Source organism: Stigmatopora argus, chromosome 18, assembly GCF_051989625.1.
Source record: "Stigmatopora argus isolate UIUO_Sarg chromosome 18, RoL_Sarg_1.0, whole genome shotgun sequence".
Classification (NCBI taxonomy): Eukaryota; Metazoa; Chordata; class Actinopteri; order Syngnathiformes; family Syngnathidae; genus Stigmatopora; species Stigmatopora argus.
The window spans coordinates 14,552,107-14,574,744 of record NC_135404.1 but is presented as its reverse complement, the minus strand read 5'-3'; the positions used below and the strand labels follow the sequence as shown (position 1 = coordinate 14,574,744).

The 22,638-nt window shown below is 43.0% G+C and overlaps 1 protein-coding gene across 2 annotated transcripts in view; it reads right to left on the bottom strand.

The window, feature by feature from the left end:
* Positions 1–22,638, bottom strand: part of LOC144092755 (transformation/transcription domain-associated protein-like) — a 78,613-nt gene that overhangs the window by 4,543 nt on the left and 51,432 nt on the right. For both annotated transcript variants that reach the window (XM_077625826.1, XM_077625827.1), the window contains 13 exons: positions 20,470–20,661; positions 18,744–18,939; positions 17,629–17,747; positions 17,364–17,510; positions 15,746–15,846; positions 13,398–13,599; positions 10,956–11,117; positions 8,339–8,429; positions 7,768–7,973; positions 6,902–7,163; positions 5,054–5,497; positions 3,612–3,796; positions 2,862–3,065 (listed from right to left, as the gene is read on the bottom strand). In XM_077625826.1, coding sequence (XP_077481952.1) covers positions 2,862–3,065; positions 3,612–3,796; positions 5,054–5,497; positions 6,902–7,163; positions 7,768–7,973; positions 8,339–8,429; positions 10,956–11,117; positions 13,398–13,599; positions 15,746–15,846; positions 17,364–17,510; positions 17,629–17,747; positions 18,744–18,939; positions 20,470–20,661 — 2,511 coding nt within the window. The remainder of the gene's footprint in view (positions 1–2,861; positions 3,066–3,611; positions 3,797–5,053; positions 5,498–6,901; positions 7,164–7,767; positions 7,974–8,338; positions 8,430–10,955; positions 11,118–13,397; positions 13,600–15,745; positions 15,847–17,363; positions 17,511–17,628; positions 17,748–18,743; positions 18,940–20,469; positions 20,662–22,638) is intronic.

Here is a 22,638-nt window from a genome sequence, read left to right as displayed (position 1 = left end):
GGATTAAAAGCCCTGAATATTCAGTTTTTTATAGATCTAAAACAATGTTTATTTTAGCTTTTTTTATATATTTTTAGATTTTACAACATGATTTTTGAACTAAAAACACAGAAAACATGGATTAAAAAATTCCAATTATTGATTTAAAAGGGGGAAAATCAGGAAATGTAATATACATCTATACTCTTCATTTTAATTTGATCCTAAAACAGAAAGTCGGCACTCATGATTTACTTTCCTGGGCCACACAAAATGATGCGGCGGGCCAGATTTGGCCCCCGGGCCGCCACTTTGACACATGTGACCAACAAGGTGGAACACGGCCTACAAAACATGTCGTTATTGATCTTGCCTATCCACAATCCCATTCGTTGATTCGCCCCCACTGCTTTCAATGACAGCCAATGAGTTCATAGTGGACCTTGAAACCACCTGGAAATGCCTGGAAATCATCAGGGACCGACAAACGAACAAGCAGCGTCTTGGAAATCCTTCAAAATCAAGAGGAAATGATCCAAAATAATGCAAGTGATGCAAAAATGAACTCATGGCCCGCTATCTATCGACGACAATAGACGTCCAATACATTTAAAGTGGCTGTGGATGCTCTTCCATTACCATTGGCGTCCAATCCATTTTGACTGGCATTGGCTTGTCCAAATGGATTGGACATCCAGCAACCATCAGTGGTGAACTTTTAGGCCAAAAATAAACTGAACCTGATCTTTAATCTTTATTCTATTCTCAACCAAAGGCACAATTTCGGTCACGATAAGCTCCCTTGGACGAGAGCTTTATGGCGAAGCGATTGGCGCTCAGCTCTACCCCGACCCGCCACTTTCCCTCCCAGCGCCAGGCACTGATCCTCGCTCCAGACCCAGAAAACCTTTGGGCAGTCGGCGCAGGCATCGGCGAACTCCCCCCCCCGTAGAGGGCTCTGATTGGCCTGCAGACAGCGAGCGCTCTGAGGGCTCAATCGACATGCTAGTGAGCGCTTTAATTTGACGGGGGGTTGCGAGAACTGAGGGACGATGAATTCACAAGGTACATGTCCCACATTTTGTGACTTTAAAGGAGGCCTGCATAATAATAATGAAAACATCCTTAATTCAAAGTGAATCAAATGAGGCCAAATACGACAATTTTCCATAGTTTACTACGCCATTCTTTACCAAACTACAAAATATGCATCTTGTATAAAAATAAAGAAACTATGAAAAAAAAAATATACATCTATACTCTTCATTTTAATTTGATCCTAAAACAGAAAGTCGGCACTCATGATTGACTTTCCCGGGCCACGCAAAATGATGCGGCGGGCCAGACTTGGCCCCCGGGCCGCCACTTTGAAACATGTGCTCTATACGAAATATGCTTTTTTTCACATTTGGCAGCTATTTCCTGAAATTAGTCCATAAAAGAAAACAAATCACGTGATTTTTTTGAGCAGGCATTTTTTTTCCAATGATGACTGGATAGCTTTGCGCAATACTTTGTTGCACCACCGTGGGCTGTGTTGGGCGGTATGTGATGTCTGCGAATCTGCGTGGGACCGCGGGGGCGACGTGAGTTATGTTGACAGCCTCTCCCATGCGCTCGTAAAGTGTTGACTCTCCGCCCAAAGAAAAATGAACCAACATACTACATCCCTAGAACCCTCAATTCCGTCTAACTTTACCAGAAAGCCCCAATGGACAAACACTAGCTATTCTCCAAATAAATGGGCATGAATAAAAAAAAAAAGAAACAGGGCTAATCGCACGAGGAAATGAAAGGGCTTCTCGAGAGATGCGATAACGGGCCGCAGATAAGTGCTGAACATACAGTATGTGGCAACGGTGTCCCGTCCTTGCAATCACAGTTGGGTGTACTCTCCGCACTGTAATCCTCCTGCGTCTAATGGGATCTACGGAATGGAACAGGCAGAGCGGGGACTTAATACCGGCGCTTAGCTGCCCGGAGGAACGCCTGTCAGCAAAGGGCGATTAGGATCGGGGGGCGGGGGAATTGGGGGGTGTCCGGCTGACACAATCATCTTGAATAATGACTTTGAAAAAGCTGTCGGAGGACCTTTAGCAGGCGCCGAGATGCGCCGGCGCGCAAACCCCGGCCGCTTCAAATTGAAACACGCTTGATAGTTGCGGCGCGGGGGGTTGCGGGGGTGCCGCGTCTAACGTCCTGTCAAAACATCCGCTGCATTTATAGCAGCTGCTTGACGGGTAGACGTTAATGTGAATGTCAGAGGGGAGAGGCATGAGTCATAAAGACAGATACAAAGTCAGTAATGGTGATCTATACCAGCGCCTACACAACAGTATATCAAATTAAGGCGCATTGGAGCCTTGCGTGCCCTTGAAGGAAGAAAAATAAAAATACCTGATGTATTTAGGAGTGGCTTCCTACGCTTGGGCCAATGGGACGAATCAGTTTGATTTATTCGTTCATATTTTGATATGGTATTTTTTTCACACAGCAAGGCTACGCATAACATGAGAACTCATTTTACGTTATCAACAAAAGAGTCTAGCGGGAGGCCATCGCGGCAAAGACGAGAGATGTCAGTGCTGGGTAATGTGGCTTAAAATTTGATATTGCGATATGTTATGGTGCGGTAATAATCTTCAATTTGGGAACAAATCGGGACTCCGCCCATTGCCGATTAGAATTGCCTTTCGAGAATGGGTGATATTAACGTCAACTGGGCTGTCAAATTTTTCAGGACAGCTCAATAAAATGGCTTTCTGGGTCGGCGCCGACCGTCTCGGGTTCCCTTGGTTATTGTTTCCCCTTCTGCACCCTTCATTGGAGCCACATATGGCTCCCGAGCCATAGGTTCCCTTACCCTTGCTTCCCAGTCTTACCTGCGCTATCTGCAGCATCTCCGGGTTGAGCCGGTTCAGGTGTAGCATGAACTCGGCCAGACCAATAAGAGCCAGCTGGATGGTGAACATTTTACGGAAGGTCCAGTAGTCGGTGGCGTTGGGGAAGGTGTGGAGGGCCCATTCTTTCAGCATGCTGCGTGGCACCATGTTGCCCTGGACCTCCTTCAGAATGTCTCGTAGGACCTGGCCACAAGAAGTTAGAATCATTTATTGGCCGCTCCCATTGAGATGTCCTGAAATCCAGGCAGAAAAAAATGTTTCCCAAACGCAAAACTGGAAAAAAAAATCCAAGATGTCTTTACCAAAAAGACAATGGAAGAAGATGTCAGGTTTCAGCTGACAGGCTCTTTAACAAAACAAATGGCTGAGTGTTAAGACCTACCGTATGCATGCACATCTATGTGTATGTAAGTATATATGTGCTTATATGTCTGTCTGTCTGTCTGTATATATATATATATATATATATATATATATATATATATATATATATATATATATATCAGCAACACGCTTATTTATTTATATATTTATTTATTTATTTATTTATTAACTTACTTATTACCAATCTATTTATGTCTAAAATGTATTTTGCTGTGTCCTTATTCTGACCCTCTTGCTACTGTGACAACGCCATTTCTCGAATACGGGATGAATACAGTTATCCTATCCAATCCGATCCAATGATGAAGGAGTTTGGTGAAGATGGAGTTGAAATGTACGCCGTACCTGGTGGCTCGCCTGCGTGCCTCTGGCTTGCACGGTGGCCAACCGGTCGTAATATCGGGAGATAGGGTTGTCGTGTTCGATGCCCTTCTTGGCACAACGCTGCTTATAGATTTCAACCAGTGACAGAGATGATGGGTTGTCCTCCACGAGACGCATCTGGGGAGACACCGCCACCACTCTCGGGACTGGAAAACAAAAGGGGAGGGATGACAAAGGAATGAGTTGCAGACAAACATGGGGATAAGCTCAACTGTAGAAATTGAAATGACTGTCCAAAAATATCAAACTGAGGAAACTGAGGATAAAACCCAATATAAATTTGGATGCTGTATTCGCTGTATAAATAATCATTTTGAGTTTGACAGAAAATAAGTGAATATTGTAGTAACTTTCTTGGGTCAATTGCAAACAAATATTTGTCTAGATCACATGTGTCAAAGTGGCGGCCCGGGGGCCAAATCTGGCCCATCGCATCATTTTGTGTGGCCCGGGAAAGTATAAATCATGAGTGCCGACTTTCTGTTTTAGGATCAAATTAAAATGAAGAGTATAGATGTATATTTAATTTTCCAGATTTTTTCCCCCTTTTAAATCAATAATTGTATTTTCTAATCCATTTTTTCTGTGTTTTTAGTTCAAAAATCATTATGTAAAATCTAAAAATATATAAAACAAGCTAAAATAAACATTGTTTTAGATCTATAAAAAAACTGAATATTCAGGGCTTTTAATCCAGTTCTTTTAATCCATTTATATAAAAAAAAAATCTAAATATTATATCTAAAATGGTCCGGCCCACATGAAATCAAGTTGACGTTAAAGCGGCCCGCGAACCAACCCGAGTCTGACACTCCTGGTCTAGATCATTTTGGGCACATTGGCAAACTTATAAGAACCTCGATGTTGCTTCTTAAAACACTGCAACAGAAATATTTTCGAGTTGACGTTCAACAAGGTGTCCAATGGAAGCACACCGAATAAACCTAAAAAAGTAAAACCTGTGGCCGCGCTTTTTAAAAACAATGCCGGCCTGCTAGATTTGTACTAAAATTCAAGTGCATAAATGGGGAGTGGGAAAATACGGGTGTGGGCAAACCACAGTGGAATCCAGCAAGAGGACTTCGGCCCCAGTGAGAAGGAACAAAAAAATTGTGTGTTTGAGGCCGATCGAAAAAGAAATGAGTCAGATGATGATCCTGACCTCTAAAGGTTAGAAAAAGAAATAAGTCGCATGATGTTCCTGATCTCTAAAGGTTAGATTTCATGTCATATCATATTTACTGGAAAAAAATCTCAATCCTGTCTCGAAATCGCATCTTCTATTTTTTTAAAACAGAACATAATACGATGCTAAGACCTCATAACGGCTAACCCTGACTATAGTAGTCGTTTAAAACAGGAGGAGAGGAACTTGTACGGTTCGGTAACATCTGATGTCCTACCGGTGAAGAAAAGATGTCTTTTGGTGGTCTCCTTTCTCTTCTCTAGGCAAGGGTTGAGTAGTCGGAGGAGTTGGAGGACCCTCTCCTCGCGCCGAGACTCCGTCAGGCAAGCGTCGTTCATCACCAGGTAAGGGTAGATCTTGCCGTTGTGACCACGGATGTAGAGGCGTCGCGCCGCCGTGTTGTGCTTCTGGACAATCTCCACGCGAGGCATGAACCTGGCGATCTTGATGTAGTAGTGGGTCGGTTTGGGCATGAGAAACTCCCCCGGGATCTCCACCTCGGCCGTCTGGGCGGAGAAGTTGCTGAGGAAGCGGCACTTCTCCTCGATCAGGAAAAACTTGGGGAGCTGCTTGGTCTTGGCCTCCAGGATCTTGATCCACTTTTTAAGCTTGGAGATCAGGTTGTGGAGTTTCATGGAGCCGGGTACGCTGAAGTCAAAGTCTAGTGGGCGGGGAGAGCGAACGGTGAGAACAAGGTCCCGAAACAGTCCAAGACACAAGTGAGTTTTTTCCCGTTTTTTGTCAAAATCAATTTTGTTAAGCATTTTATCTGTTTATCTTTTCTCAATTTTGAAATAAATGACCGTATCGGACGCATTATATTGATTTGCGGCGTTTACGCTTTGTCACCTTGCCGTTTCGTGCATGTCAAGTCTAATTTATGCGCATATAAGCCGTACCCTCGATTGAGTCATCATTTTTTTGTTACAAATACGGCTTATATGCGAGAAAATAAAGTAATTGTTCTGTCGGAAATGAAATATTCAACATCTCACTAAACATTTATCAAATCACATGTACTGTAATTCCCTGCCTGCGCAGTATTTTCTCTTTAAGCTAACGCCAAAAGTAAAAAGTTAGTAATGCCGAGACAAGAGTGACGGCTGACAATTGAACGCTGGAGGCGAATAAAATTCTCTGGTGAGCCAGACACATAAAATGCTTAGCGAGCCATCACGAGCAGGTGCGAGAGCAAAATCCGACTAAACGCTTATCGGTCCAAAAGGACGCGGAATTGAAATGAAAAGAAATATGATAGAAATTCTTCCCCGCCCAGACAAAAGTCTCCCGAACAGATCTGCGACGAAAACAGCAACTGGTGCAAATGGCATTTGGCGTAATTGGATTTGAAGGCCTCTCCGCTGCCAGATGTTATATATGCACACATAAACCCATATTTTCCGGCCCACAAACCCCGTGAAAGCGAGTGAGCCACTAGCTTGGCCGCTCAGCCGCTCCGTAAACCCTTTTTGTTCCGCTTTGGCGAAGGCTGGTGCGGTCTGGCGCCGCTCGCACTTTGCCACGGGGACAGCTGGGTGACGAAGGTGGATGGCGGGCGCGTTCGCCGCGAGCCCCGATCGAGTCTAGCCGCGACATCTGGCCAGATCCATCGGCACCGGGAGCGCGCATCAATCGATTTGTGTCGTTCAGTCTGTCGGTCGGTGCTAATGGCAACGCGCCTGCCGTTTTGTGACCCGTCAGGCTTGCTTTAGAAATTAGGGAGGTCATAAAATCCCACCGGATTGGAGATCTGGCTCGAATCGGCTAAAAACTGATTGAACCAGTTTTGAAAATTTATTTTTAGGTTATCATCTCAATTTCTGGCGTTGATGTCGACTGCCGTTTTATGACCTCTTGGGCTTACTTGATAAATTAGGGAGGTCCTAAAACCCATCAGATCAAAAATCTGGCCCAAATCGTCTAAAAACAGATTGAACATTTATTTTTAGGGTATTAACTCATTTGCTGATGTTCATAGCGACTGCCGTTTTATGACCTGTTGGGCTTACTTTATGAATTAGGGAGGTCCTTGATGGCGACGAGATAGTATTCCCAACCAACCCACCTGTGGTGAACTGGCCTTTCATCTTCTGGAAGACGGGGTCCTGGGCGGTGGCCTGAGCCCGACGCGCCAGAGACTCGGAGGCGGCGCTGGAGAACATGGTGGACACGTTGGAAACGTTTTCCAAGCCCACGCCAAACGTGCTGACCAGCTTCTTGACAAAGTTCAGCGTGTGCGGCGTGATCTTGGCGTCAGACACGGCGCCGCTCTTCTCGAAGGCCACCGAGTAACATTTGGCCAGTCCTTGCTGGAGCTGCCGTAAAACCTGCCGTCGGGAAAGAAATCAATAATGCGGGAATAAAAAAAGAAAATATTCCATCGTAGATACTGAATAGAAAAAAAAGAAAGGTTTTAGACGGGAAAATTGCACATCCAAATATGTTTTTCCCCAATTTGAGAAAATTGGGAGGCTTATTAGCGAATATACTATTTCTTATTTTTTTACAAATCAATTGCGTAGCACAAAATTGGGTAGCAAACAATTTTGGTTTAAACGTTTGGTTCTCATTACTAAAAAAAAAACCTCCAATTTGACGATTTCAGCTTTCCTGACTGTGATTTTCTTGCCTTTTATTTTATTTCATTTTCTCTTTCTTCTGCAATGTTCATGGATTTCTGGCAAAAGACCTCAAGATTGCAAAAAATAAATACATCTTAAAAACCTGATCTTTTCTTACCCGATCCTGTGAAAAGTATGTGATCGGATCGGGGACATCTCTAATCATGATTATACTGTTAAAATGTGACTGTTTTTTTTAGGTGCAACCGTTGAGGAAAGTTCCCCCAAAAAATACCAGCAAGAGATATAAAGGACAAGAAGAAGATGATCAATTTTTCCTCCCATGTAAAAATAGCGCTTGATTCCTCACCTCCTCGTGCCAGTTTTCCCTGAACCACACCATCTGGTCAACGATTCCCTCCAGGGAAGAGAGGAGGGTGGGATGGAGCTCGCGTTGCATGTGCATGATTCGACTACAGCGCCACATTGGCGCCGTGGCCCGGATGGGACCGGGGTCAGAAGCCCCCGAGTGCGACTGGGAGCCCACCGAAGCGGGTTGTTGCTGTCCGGATGCGTCTAAGGACAAAGTATTGAAGACATCGATAAAGTCATTAACGTATAAAGTGGCGCTTTGACTCGTAAAAAATAAATAAAAATTAAGAAACCCTTCCTGTTCATTAATTGCTTTTTGTGCATGTCAAGCAGTTTCGTGCATGTCAAGTCTAATTTATGCGCATATAAGCCGTACGGAAGCGAGTCTGGCGGTCGTAGTTCGTTTTGAACTTGTCTGTTTACACGTGATACTGGATGAAAAGATCAATAAATGAAAAAAAAACTATAGATACATTTTTTTTGACCTAATCTTGAAAAGATGGCACACCCCACTCGGTGCATACGTGTTCTAAAAGTATTTCTTCAATGCAAAAATCCATCGTTCTTACCACTTTTGTAGCGTTCCCTTTGCTCAATTTTGAGCGTCAGGTAAAGGGTACGAATGGGAAAGTAGACAGCCTGAGGGTAAACTCGTCCCACCTGGCGGATAAAAAGAGGGTCATACATTACATTTCAAAGATTCAACCCCTCAGGACGGCAAAAGAGTAGGGGGGAGGTAGACAGCGTTGGAACGGGGGAGGTGGGGTGGCGTGGTGGGGGATACTAGAGGGAGATAGCCCTAGTGTAGTTGTGTGTAGTTTTGTGTGGAGAAAGATGACACTGAGGCTGTAAGAGCACGACAGTTTGAAGCCGCGTGCCACGGGAATAAAAATTGACGGCGAGAGATGATGAAATTGACCTTTTTTCCCCAAGAAAAGCCACTGAGAAGCAACAATAATGGGGAGGCTGAATATTAGAAATAGGCCTTCACTCTAAAACGGATTATTATTTTTACCAACGGTATGATTTAGCCAATGAATTTCTAGCCACAAAACATTAGCCAATGAATCACTGAACGGGGGAAAAAAACATTTTCTAAAGTCACAAGACATTATTCAATTTCGCCGTGTTGTCAGTAAGTTACGACGTTGTTGTTCCTCAGTTCAGGACTCAACCGATTCGGCGACTGTTTATCGGAGCTCAAATGAAGCACATGAGGAGAGAAATAGTAAAAAAAATATTTTAAAAAACGATGACTAAGCAGAGGGAGATCAAGCTGGCGTCTAAGAGCGGCATTAAAGATGAAAAAGAAGCGAAGGAAGGCAGAGATCAGCACGTTAATGGAAAGCTGAGACTTATTCGACTTGGGTTGAAGGGGGAAAAAGGGTGAACGGCTGACAAGGAGGGCGCTCGGGGGTGCAAGAGAGGGGCTGCTGATATGTCTGTTAACTTCCCATTCATCTGGTCACCTACCCCCGGGCCCTCTTTGCCTCACCTTCATCAATTTTTCAACGTACGTTTTTTTTCTTCGTCTTTTTTTTTAAACATTCCACCGCCAAAGAAAAATTCTAAATAATTCAGAGAAGTGGCAGAGATAAAGCCGGCTATGCATTAAAATTGGATTCTGCTTTACATAAAAAGGACGTAAAGTGAAGAGCGTTAACAAGGGAATGTCTACGAAGTAGGGATAAAGATCGGCTTTTTAAATAGGATTCGTTTATTGTTGTTTTGTAGTTTTAGAGTTAATCCCGATCTGATCACGTGAGATTTGAGTTTTTTTATTTAAGGGCTAAAAAGCAATTAAATCGGATGTACAAAGATATTGTCCAAAGAAGCAAAAGTATGTTCGTACTACACAACATTTTTAGACAATTGCAATCAGGTGGGAAAATTGTTTTTAATCGATATAAAGCAAAAACAAAATAAACACGCCGGACAAAGATATTGTCAAAAGAAATAAATGTATGTTTCATACCTGTCAATCAATTTCTCCCCTTATTAATGATTGCATTCCCCTTGTTAAGTTATAATAAACCGTACAAATGCTATGCAGCACATATTTACTCACATAAAGCGCACTTAAAAGTCTAAAAATGTTCCCCAAAGTGGACGGGGTGCCCAATCACTAAATTCAGTATGCACTAAATTCAAGATTCTGCTGTATGACGCTGACAGCTTGACTGTGTGGGTAGTGGGTACTTGCTTGCTGACGCGCTATATTTATATCATGAAAATTCGGCATGCACATATGGTTAAAGCATGACAACATTAGCAGGCGACGATTTTTGGTCTGCTAACAGTGACCGAGATGATCCGGATTAGAGCCGAAATGGGTAAAACCAGATCAGTTTTACAAAAAATAATACTTTAAAAAAATCCTGTAAAAACTTTGTTCTACGACGTAGACAATTTGAAAAAAATATGTATAAAAGGTGCCAGGTATGATGTTTTATAATGAAAAAATGAGCAAGGTAAAAGACTCGCTGGTTTAGAAGTGAGGCTAAAAACTCTACATATCGTATTACAAAACTCTTCGGTTAGCTTAAATCTTCCGGACAATATCCTTAACCTATCAAGAGGACGAGGTTTAGTACAGCTTTCTAGTCTTTGAAGATCACCCTCTTCAAATTGTGCAGAAAAAATACTCCATTAAGCAACGCAAATTAAGCCTGGCATTAATTACGTGCTCCGTTCCTGCCGTGTGGATGCGTACTGTATTAACTTTATAATGACTTCACGTGCAAATAATTCAAAATCCAATTCGCCGGGGTCTAGTGAAAGCCAATAAATGGGTGTCAAAGTGGAAGTTGGGGAGAGGGAGGGGGTTTGGGGGGCCTGAATGCTTAATTTGGTAAATAGAATGCAAGCCAGGGGAGATTAACTTCCGCGTGAATGCCATTTAATTCATCACGATTAGGAAGCCTGTGAAAACGGCTGCCAACGCGGGAGGCAGATGTGGCGGACTGAATGGATGTGATGAAGAACGCAAAATATTTCATCAGCGCGATTGCCAAACATTCACGGATTAGCGGCGCCGAGGTACGGAGGCCATGCTCGTTATCCAAGCCATCTCTTAATGGCCGACCGGGTCCGACGTAATCGGGCAAAATTGCCTACGTAATTTGCTTTTATCGATGGGGTTTTCAAAGGACAGAAAAATAAGAGGGAGGTTGTGGACATGCGCACCTGGCTGATGAGGTTGAGTAGAGGTTTGCCTTCTGAACCGACTAAGCAGGTCAGCAGCTGGGGGATCCACGCCAACCACTGGATGGGCGGGACGCCGATGCAGTACTTGTCCACGGCGTTTGCCAGCGTGTCCTTGTCGTCAAAGCTCAGAAGCCAGAGTACCTGCAGAGGGAAGCGAAATTTGGCATGAGATGAATCCCGAGAGATTATTAAATAGGGAAAAGTAGGGAAACGTAAGACGCAATTGCTGCACCTCGCATCATCCTGGCGACGATAATTTTACACCCTCCCCTACTGCATTTCCGGCCAGGTTAGAAATTGCACATAATTGCTGGTAATGACTGGTCAATGGGTTATTTTATCAGTGGGAAACAATGCTAACCCATCTTGGCTTCAAGACGCTACTGGCAACGAGGGTGCGTATTACCATGACGTTACAATAGACTTTCGGTTTAATTGCAGTCCGACGACTTTTAATTTTATTGGGCTATAATTACCATGGACGAAGATTTAAAAAAAATTGCTTTGCCAGAACTAGACGAATAAATATTTTTTAGGCGATGTGATAACCTCAGTCTCAGTCTGCAGAAGGTCCCCAACTTGTGGACTTCTTGTGTGTGGCTCCAGTTTCTTAACTAGGTCTACAATGTCTTGTGTGTCTTGTGTCTGTCTTGCTACTGCAACCAAGAAATTTCCTAAATATGGGATGAAATAAAGTTCTAATCTAATCTAATGTATCACAAGTTATTTAATTTTTTTGGATCCTTTCGCTGATATAAGCATTGAAAAGATCGTCTCCGTGTCAGACCTATAAGTACTATGAAATGGTTAGCATGTCAAAAATAATTAAAAATGGCTGCACAAATGTCATTTTAAATGTAGAAAATTAATTTGGCATGCAAAACTGACAGTTTTTTTAAATCACCATTTCCTAGTGACAACCCAACAATTCTGGTTGTGACATCACAACCAGAATCGTTGATCGTGTCTAGCTTTTTCGAGCTGCCAGAACAACAATAATAATAAAGCCACATGGTAATAGTGAATAGAAAGAATGGCTGGCATGCTAGTAAAACCATTCGACTCATTTTGGGTGATATTTTTAGTGGGCGGGACCAAGTTGGATCAAAATTGATATTACGCCTTTGTTACCTGCTGTAGAATGTCGTATCACATTTAAGTTTGACCCCATCAAAATCCATGAAGGAACCGCAACGCATGCGCTGAAGCGTGTCTACAGAAAAAGCTTGTTAGCAAAGAGTCCGTCTCGTTACCCCCCACGAATTTCAACCGGCGAGTGCCACAGCTTTAGTCAGACTCTTTGGAAAAAGGTAAGTCCGTTCAGAAAGACGGCGAGATTGGAGTGTCAGGGGAGGCCATTAGACCGTCAGCGCCCGTGTAAGAGGATTCCACTTCACCATTGATCTGCCCCGAGAACCCGTTGGTTCGCAGCCACGACTGCCGGACCGCGAGCAATCAAATTACGAGCGGAGCTGGGGCCGGAATAAAATGCGTTTGGGCCCATCAGAACCAATAACGCACGGGGCTGGATGCGGTCCTGGAGACGAGGGAATTAACAATGACCCTATTTGAAGGGTCTAATGGAAGGAGGCGATCTCGCGGGTGCCCAAGCGTGCTTGCCCAAACTCATAAATCTGCAAATGGAGCAAATGCCAAGCCAAGTATAATAAGTCCTTACAGATCATATTTAGCAAGAGAAATACTACACGTCCCAAAACGGATCTGGATTTGATGTTTTTGCGCATAACATTGACATAGACGGGCGTCCCAGAACTATTTCAGTTCTTGCGACTTTGGAGTTTGTTTTTTCTTCTGGACAACAAATTAGAAAAATAGATTTCTAACATGAACCGGAAGTTGTTTGGCGTCAACTTTTGCCGACGTTAAGTCTGCGAGAGAATAACATTTTTTGGGGCGTAATAAATTAAGTTATATTTGGAGGAAAGTCATGAAATTATGAGATTAAAAAAATGACATTACTTATTTTTCAATGACTCGTTCAAGGTCTGCAGACATCAATTTTGGTGACATTAGGTCAGTATGGAAAATTGGAGAAAAGTCATGAAATTATGAGATTAAAAACACGACACTACTTTATTTCAATGACTCGTTCAAGGTCTGCAGACATCAACTTTTGGTGACATTAGGTCAGTATGAAAAATTTAATTTGGGAATCATTTTGGAGTTTTTTTGTGATTCCTGCTGAGAAAACTTTAATAACAATGACTATTGTTAATATAGACGACATTGTTTGAAATGAAACGATTTTCAGATGGTGCTGTCCCTTGAGATTTCTTTTCTATGTAAAACGTGTGGCGCGGCTCAAAAAAGATTGGGAAACACTGTTTTAGAGTCGTGTATTTATGTAATGTATTAAAATATGAAATGAATGGACGACTGAGATCGAGGAGGAACTCCTACCTTCGCCAGATACTTGCGAGATTTGCTTTCGTTTTGGTGGCGGCATGCGTGGAGGTAGCAGGTGATAGCTGAGACTCCCAGGTGAAGCTGACGGTCCTTGGCGAAGATGTTCTCCAGGTAGTCCCCCCACATTGCCCACGCCTTGACCAGGACGTCATGCATCTGGACAGCGGCGGAAAAGGCCTTGTTGGCCTCCTCTGACCTGCGACGAAAAGGTCAAAGTGCAAATAAGAAACAGAGTGATGCTCATGGCGTCATGGCGCCGTTCATGGCGTCATGGCGCTTTGGCAAACGACTTAAAAATCTGATAAAAGAGGGCTTGACTTAGATAAAAAAGGCAAATTCAGAGAAATGTGTCTTTCACATATAACCATGAAGCATATTTCAGTTTATATGGATTTGTCGTAATCTTAAATCCCAGAGCTTTTAAGAAGTTGACTATAATACGTTGACCTCAACGATAACATCGAGCAAAGATCAATGGGTTTTGGGCTTTTAACATACAGTCTCAAAATCTTGCAATTTTATCTGACTTACATCTTAACGTAATTTTTTCCAATCTTGATCCAACAAGAAGCCGTCACATTTTCAATCCTGCACATTCAGTCTTGCCTACTTAAGGGAAATCCAGGTGAAATGTGGCAACAGACTTGACTGATCGGGAGTCTTAAGTGTTTTACTTCAGCCCGTTCATCTTAAAGCAATCCTTAGCAGGTGGGTTGAATGACTTAAACCCGTCACCGTTTGATTAATAAACAAGACACTAGCCTCCCGTCAAAACAAGTCCGAGAAAGCCACTCATGGAGCCACGCGTCCCCAGCGCCTTCCCGTCGACATCCGGCAAAATGTCTCCCAAGACGATCAATTAAAATCCGTTATTATGAAAGGCGTTTGGCGTGTGATTAGGAAATGGAAGCTTGATTGCTATGGGAGTCAGAGGCAAAAACCCTCTTGTAACACTTAATGGAGTTGCCTCTGTCACTTGGTGAGTATTAAAGTACATGAAATGTTTCCAAAAGCTACCTCAGCAGGAGCCTCGGCTCCCGACAGAGTGTCAAAATCTTTGACACCCGTTAAATTGAACGATCCTCAAATCTTCGGCTTGGCACGGATGCGCAAACACACACATACACACACACCCATCCACACACACACCACGACGCGAAACTCCCTCGACCCATGTCCGCAACTCAGCTCTTAATACCGCCCCAGTTAAGGGAAACTTAATGATTGCAATAAACCCTGCTGAGGTGGAGGCAAGTTTTGCTGATTGTAGAGATTCTTGAAAAGGGCCTCTGGTTAATTATTGAGCTGCGTGTATGTTTAATAAGGCTCCCTCAATTAGTCTTTTACCCCTTAGGCTACCCGTGTCACGTCCGAGACGACTGGGGTTTTGAGGGGGGTGAGCAGAGATGCTGCTTTTTTACAAGCCAGCCCTGGAGCTGAGGAACAGAACTCCGCATGAAACGGTCACGAACAGATAAAACAGATGTGCTGTGGAGTCAAATTTCAAGTACAGTGCTGGGGAAGGCTAAAACTGGACCACATGCTGGCAAACAGTAGGGATGCTCCCGATCACATATTTTTGCACGGGAGTCCGAGTGGCCCGATTTTGGAGAATCAGACCATACCCCGTCTAGATCCGATACCCTGAAAATCCGATTTCATTCCATTTCTGATCGGGCACATCCTTAGCAAACAGACCTGATGAACAGTCACAAACAGAAGCGAAGAGTTGGACTCTACGAGTGTAAAAAATATACAAACTGTCTAGCATGTACGAATACCGATGGCTTAGAAGGGCAGAGAGCCTTATAAAAGACAATACGCATCCCGGTTTCCACCACTTCCATACACCTGCTGCCCTCTGGAAGGAGCTACAGAACCATAACAGCCAAGACAAAGAGACTCAAGAACAGTTTCTTCCCATTAGCAGTCACCATACTCAACTCAAGTTCTGCACCTAGGACCTAATCAAGACTTATTGCTAGTAGCCAGGTTAGTCACTTTGTATCACTTTCCCATGTTGACCACTGCTTCTACCACTTATTTATCTATTACTATTTACTGATTATTTATTAATCATGGCTATATATTGATTATCTATGTGTTTGTTTGTTGTTGTTGAGTCCAAAGACTCAGTGACTTTCAACAACTTGGCGCTGAACGTCTTCAAGACCATGGAACTCATCCTGGACTTGAAGACGGAACACTTGGACTACTATTATTTATTTATGACTTATCTATGATGATTTATTTGTCTGTTTGTTTGCTGTTATTTGTTCGCTTTGTGGTGACAGCTTGAAATCTCATAAAATAAAAGCATTCAATCAATCCATCAATCATACTTATTGATCTGAGCCAGGAACATCCCCTTCAGGGCGTAGAACTCTGCCGTCATCTCCTTGGTGAAGTACTTGAGGTTGGTGGACTCAATCACCTCCAAACCCTGACGGACAGCAGACGAGAGAGGATTGCCGTTTCGCAAATAAAAATCTCATTCGTGCAAAGCGTCAGAAAGAATCCGCGGAGGGACAGTCGCATAATAACGAATGATTATTAGGATGTTAAGGAAGTACGCGCAGAGGGAAGTAAAGTGCGCTACGCTGAGCCTCTGATTGGTCGTCCCCAATGTGCCGCTGTGACAAACGATGTGTAGCCGCTGAACAGAAGAGATTTGGAGAAAGGGAGAGGCGGCTTTCTAATAGCTTTTGGTGTGCTCAAGCACCTCTAGTATTAATCGCATTAATCATAAAACTCAGTGGATTTAAATGCCATAAAATTGGTTTCCAAAACATGCAACCAAAATTGCATTTCAACATCTTTTTATTGAAATATTCTGGGGACAAATTCCGGCTAGAAGGCTGCAAAAAAAAATTCTATATCAAAAGAGATGTTAAAAAAAACTGTTTCAGTTGTGTGTTTATTAATAAGGAAAGTGGCAGTACATTTCGGAAATGTCGGAACAATGACGACGCAGGCCTAAATAGGATTCAATTTGAATAATCAAAATGAAAGGGGACGACTCGATGCGTTTTGATGACACGTAACGTCCGCGTGTTGTTTCCATAAAATATTTCACGAGACAGCTGCTGCAAATTGTTTGCCGAGCCGCTCCGTGCGTATTTCTGTTCCCGTCAATTGACCTTCTCATTGTGAGATGATAAAGCCATCTTTCCTTTCCAATAATATAGAATAAATTCAAAGGTTAAACCAAGCATGGCTTGGAGTTTGGATTCCCAGAGAACGCCGTTAGAACAGATAAATGGAGAGGCAGTACAAAATATATCAAGGCTGAAAAATACATTTACAGCATACCGTTGACACACACTTCATATTTTCTGGCATATTAGCCGCCTCTACGTATAAGCCGCACCCTTAAAATTGCCTTAAAATGATTGAATTTTACAATTTCTCTCATATAAGCCGCCCCCTGATTCACAATTTTCACCTCCATATTCATGGTTTTAATAGGGATGTGTTATTTTGAAGGGAAAATCCTAATAAAAATCATTGCACGTGGTATTTCTGAGATACTGTATCAATGGATTTATAATTCGACATTCCAAAAGGGTGTTGCCTGCACGTAGACAAATTCAAAAAGGAGGTCATGTGAGCAGTACAACCAGGAAGTGTGCCTGTAGCGGTCTAGTTTGTCATCCCAAGGTAAGATGGCGGCGTCCTGAGCGAGCACTTAAGTGAGTTTTTTCACGTTTTATACAAGATAAGCTTTATATATTTCTTGAATTTCATTCATAGACGTCAAAATAAATTTTGTTAGGCATTTTACCTGTTTATCTTTTCTCTATTTTGAAATAAACAACCGCTTTGGCCGCATTGTCTTGCGTTATGGTGTATGTCAAGTCCAATTTGTGCGCGTATAAGCCGTACCCTCGCTTCAGTCATCATTTTTTTTGCGACAAATACGGCGCATATGCAAGAAAATACGATATTCCAAATTCTCACCTGCATGCATTCATTCTTTCCCATGACGCCAGCCAGCTGCAAATAACATTTAACCTGCTGCCTAATCTTCTGGAAGCAGTCAACAATTGGAACTGTTGGGATGGTGTGGATACGACTCAAAATATCCAGTGCTACGTTCACCAAACCCTGTACGGGGGAACAAGAGGACACTAAATATCTACACACAATAGTCTTTGTACTAACCAAAAAAATCAAGAAAGCTCTGAAGATGGTTAAGACCATGGAATTGTTTTTAAAAACTCACTTGCTTGCGCCCAATCTTGCCATACTGAATGATGGCAGACGCCGAGGCGTGAACTCCCAACATGGCGTTATTGTTGTTTGGATCATGCTGGGTATTCGTTTCATACGCCGTCACTATGGCTACAGACGTAGAGAGAAGAAAACAGTGGTTTGAATGGCACCTCTATTTATCATATTGTTACTATCATTGAGAAGAGAGAAAAACACTGGGTACGTGAACATATTGAACAGCCAATAGTGATGGATTTAAAAAAAAAAATCAATTTCAGAGCACAACAGACGTTTCAAGGCTGTCATGTAGAAGTAAAGTGGATTGAAATGAAAATGTCTCGGAGATCACCGTGTCTACAACTCACATTAGTTGGGGCAAAAATTGGCAAAATAATAGCTATAAAAATGAAGCAGTGTATAGTTTTACACAAAAAACATTCTTTTCAATATACCAGGTATACTAACACAAATGTACAGACTATTCATCGCACCAGCCAAAAAATACACAATAAATACATCTACTGCATATAAACAAGTCGTATTGAAGTATTTTGGCCAATTTTTTTTTATATTTTATCGGATACCAAGAAAAAACATGTTGAATTAACAATAGTAAAATGGATAACAACAGGCTAAATAGGCATCTGTAAACCCAAGTTTTTCGTTTTTTCCGTATTTTATACATTTTATGATCATTTCAAATTGTGTACGCCGTATAACAACTTTTGTACGGGATTTTTTAAAGTACGTTTTTTGTAAAACCCATCTCGGCTCTAATCCGGAACGTCTCGGTCACTGTTAGCAGACGATAACGTCATCGCCTATTGTCATGCTTTAAGCATGATATGCGCGCACGCTTTCCCTTTTCACCCATCCGCACTACATATTTCCCTATAGCCGTCCACTTTGTAGAAAATTTCTGACTTTTACGTGCGTCCTATGTGAGTAAATTTGTGCCGCGTTGCATTTGTACGTTTTTTTTAATTGCTTAATAAGGGGTATTACAATCACTAATAAGGGGAGCAATTGGCCGGATACTAGTCGAAAAAGTGCAATTTATAGTCCAGAAATACCGCCCCAATGGCAAAGTGATAAAGTGTGACTGATTAGGGTTGATGGTTATACCTTGGTAATGATGTTGGCGCCACATGAAAATGCTACTCCAGTGCGACAGGTCATCAGACACAATGGGAAGTCGGTTCCTCCACGTTTTCACCACCGTTTTCATGTCGTGCAGGCTGGTGTTGCGTCCGAGGTTGGCCGTCTGCAATCCCGCGTTAATTTGAGCGGCTTCTTGCAACTCGATGATCTGCTGTGCCGCCTAAGGAGAGAATTCCAGTTTCAGTCCAAAAATATATTGTCTATTCTCCATGTCTCCATTTAACGTAAATACTGAACAAAACCGAAAAAGGAAAAAAAAAAAGGCAAAAACAAGGCCGTATTTTTCCCCATCAAAATGTAAATGACAAAATTCTTGTCAAGACGAGTAATAGAAATGCATTAAAAAAAAATAAGGAAGTGAGCTGTGATCTAGAACGCTTGAAACCCCAAAAATACATTTTGTTTTGAACTATTGATATTTTTCCTGAAACTCTTTTGCCATTATGACGACGTAAAAAAAAAGAAGGATAGCTGGAGGCTAAAGTAAAATTGATAAGCAAGCTATTCCAACACATTTTGTGGAAAGAAGCCGCATTGATTGGCCTAAAGCCGCTTCATGAACATATAATCAATCATCCCATTATAGTAACTCCTCAATCAATATTAACGCCGGCTCTCCCAGGCGATGGACTCGGTGATCATCCATTGATTGTCAGACGCCGCGGGGCGAATCTGAATTTGATATTTGGATTTTTCTGCTTCTGAATGTCGCACCAAGTTTGAAATTTCCATCTGGCCGTTAAAACCGCTCGGCTAGGAATACTAAACGACTTGTTTTCCTTTTCCCCGGATAATAAATAGACCTCACATATGCCAGAACACCCACATTTGCGCCCACCTTGGCGTGCGCGAAGAACAAAGAAAGCAGTCGGCTAATTTGCATTCCAATTTTGTGGCGAACGCGCCACGGGGGCGAAGCCCACCTCGCCAATTTTCCAAAAGACAAGCAAATGACAATGAGTCTTCCAATATTTATTCCCAATGATCAGTTCATATCAATCGATGGCCCGTTTCTGACCTTCTTTGGGACGATCCCATTCATCACGTCAATGTAATTCAGCCGCAGGTATTTAATCAAACACTATCTTACGGCAGGGAAAGTAATTACTGCTAAGCTAACTCTTCTCTTCTCGGTGTTTCGTCCTTAAACTCCGTCACCCTCCCTTTTCCTCTTTTGTCCTGTCTATTTTAAATCTCTCGTGGAGAAACTAAAGAGGCTTAAAAAAAAAACGGATTCTCGCTGGCTTCTAAAACGCATCGGCATTTGCGCGTCATAACCCGAAAACAGTACACGGTCGATTGGTCGCCGGTCGATTGGTCGCCGGTCGATTGGTCGCCCGGTCGATTGGTCGCCCGGTCGATTGGTCGCCCGGTCGATTGGTCGCCCGGTCTTTTGGTCGCCCGGTCTTTTGGTCGCCCGGTCTTTTGGTCGCCCGGTCTTTTGGTCGCCCGGTCTTTTGGTCGCCCGGTCTTTTGGTCGCCCGGTCTTTTGGTCGCCCGGTCTTTTGGTCGCCCGGTCTTTTGGTCGCCCGGTCTTTTGGTCGCCCGGTCTTTTGGTCGCCCGGTCTTTTGGTCGCCCGGTCTTTTGGTCGCCCGTTGTCGCGGTCGTGGCGACCAAAAGACCGCGACCAAAAGACCGGCGACCAATCGACCGCACACGCCCGAAAACACGGCGGTTTGCGTGACGTACCTGCAAGAGCGGCGTGTGTACGTGCGAGACAATGTGAGGCAATCGTCGCCACTCTCGAATGGCCAGACTGGACGCCATTTCGACCAGTCTCTCGATATAGTTGAGCTGCTGTTCCTCCGGGTGGCAAATGGCCAGGTAGCCACGGTGCATGTTGACCTTGGAGGCCATCTCCTTGGGACAACTCATCTCCACCTGTTCGGGAATATGGAAAGAGAATTTAAATGAGCTCGCGGTTGAATATCGTTGGCGGCAGACGGTTAAACAATACACCATCCTTTCTAGTTTCTTTTAGCTGACTTGTACGAGTCGTACGGTGTTTGTAAGGTTTTTGGGGGGTTTGTATGGGGAATCATAATCATTTATAAGGGCAGTTATCGGCAGAGGTTGACAGGTATGGAAAAGATCGGTGTCCGGCTGTTTGTTCCGAAACAATAATTTGGCTTCGAATTAATTTTGTCCGATGTTGCCTGGGGAAATTTTCAATTTAAAACGAATCAAGCCGACAGGTTTCGGTGCTCGGCTCGTAATTAAAATGCTTCATCGATGAGTCCGAAACAAAAGTCAAACTTTTCCGTGTTGAATTGAAAAGCAAATGTGGAATATGCAAAAAGACGGAGTACGAAAGGGGGCGCTAGGGTGCGCCTTTGCATGGTCTCCTAAGACAATTACAGCGATTGGTCAGAGCATAGTTATCGGGGGGCGAGCGACGCTTGATGAATGTCCCGGAGATGGGGACGGCCTTATCGAGAGCCGGCTTTAATTGAAAGCCGGGGCGGGTTTTTTGGGGGGGGATTGGGCGTCTGGAGCTAGCAAGGAAAGCCCGATTCTCTTCTCTCTCGCCTGCCGCCATTAAGCAAATCAGCCGGCGGCAGATGCCAGGGTAATTATTCACGCGCCCAGAAGTCGTAAATATTAGTGGCCGAGAGAGCGGGACGAGGCCAAAAGGAAGGAGACGGACGAGCAAAGATGAAAAGTCAACGTTAAAATTGGGTGACGGAGGAAGGGAGGAGGTGATGGAGTGCACTCGCTGTTGCCGTCCAGACAATTTAATTAGGTGTCACCTTAGGACACATCAGCTCAATGGATTGGTTCCAAGTCTCCTTGAAAGAGCAAAGCGGGATTATTTGTTAAGTGTCAGCGACTATCGCACACTTTCAATCCGTCCACGCTTCCTCTTAGCAGACACCCGGCCGACGAATGGGCGAGCCCACGTTTCTTTATGACTGATTCTACGATTCGGCCGTTGAGCGACGGGACGGTCTAATAGCGAGTGGCTTGCCGAGATTTCGGCGAGATAGAAAACGTTGTGCTACGTTCTAGGCAGGGGTGTCAGACTCGGGTTGGTTCGCGGGCCGCTTTAACGTCAATTTGATTTCACCTGGGCCGGACCATTTTAGAAATAATATTTAGTTTTTTTTTTTTTAAATGGATGAAAAGATCTGGATTAAAAGCCCTGAATATTCCGTTTTTTATAGATCTAAAACAATGTTTATTTTAGCTTTTTTTCAATATTTTTAGATTTTACAAAATGATTTTTGAACTAAAAACACAGAAAAAAATGGATTAAAAAATGACAATCATTGATTTAAAAGGGGGAAAAATCAGGAAATTCAATATACATCTATACTCTTCATTTTAAATTGATCCTAAAACAGAAATTTGGCACTCATGATTGACTTTCCCGGGCCACACAAAATGATGTGGCGGGCCGCCACTTTAACACGTGTTCTAGGCGGAGACAAGTCTGTCTTTCGATGGGTTCCCAAGCGGTCTGTGATGTTGTTTTTGGGTTTGTCTAGAGCAGCGTGTAATATTCAGAGAGAAAAATTTGTATGAAATTTTACAAGGGAAAAATCTAAATAGGATGAACGTTAAATGAAACATTATACAATTGCAAGATTCAAATGGTGAAATAGTCGCTTATTTTTCTCTAACATGGAACTTGTTTGGTTTCTAGAGCATCAACTTTTGCCGACAGTCTTTTTTTAAACGTAATATTAGGAGATTTAAATACAAATTGCAGAAAAGTCATAAAATGATGCGATTAAAAACATGACGTTACTTATTTTCTAAGTTGTTCAGGGTCCGCAGACATCAACTTTTTGGTGTGAAAAATTCGATTTTGGAATCATTTTGTAGGTTTATGTGATTCCTGCTAATAAAACTTGG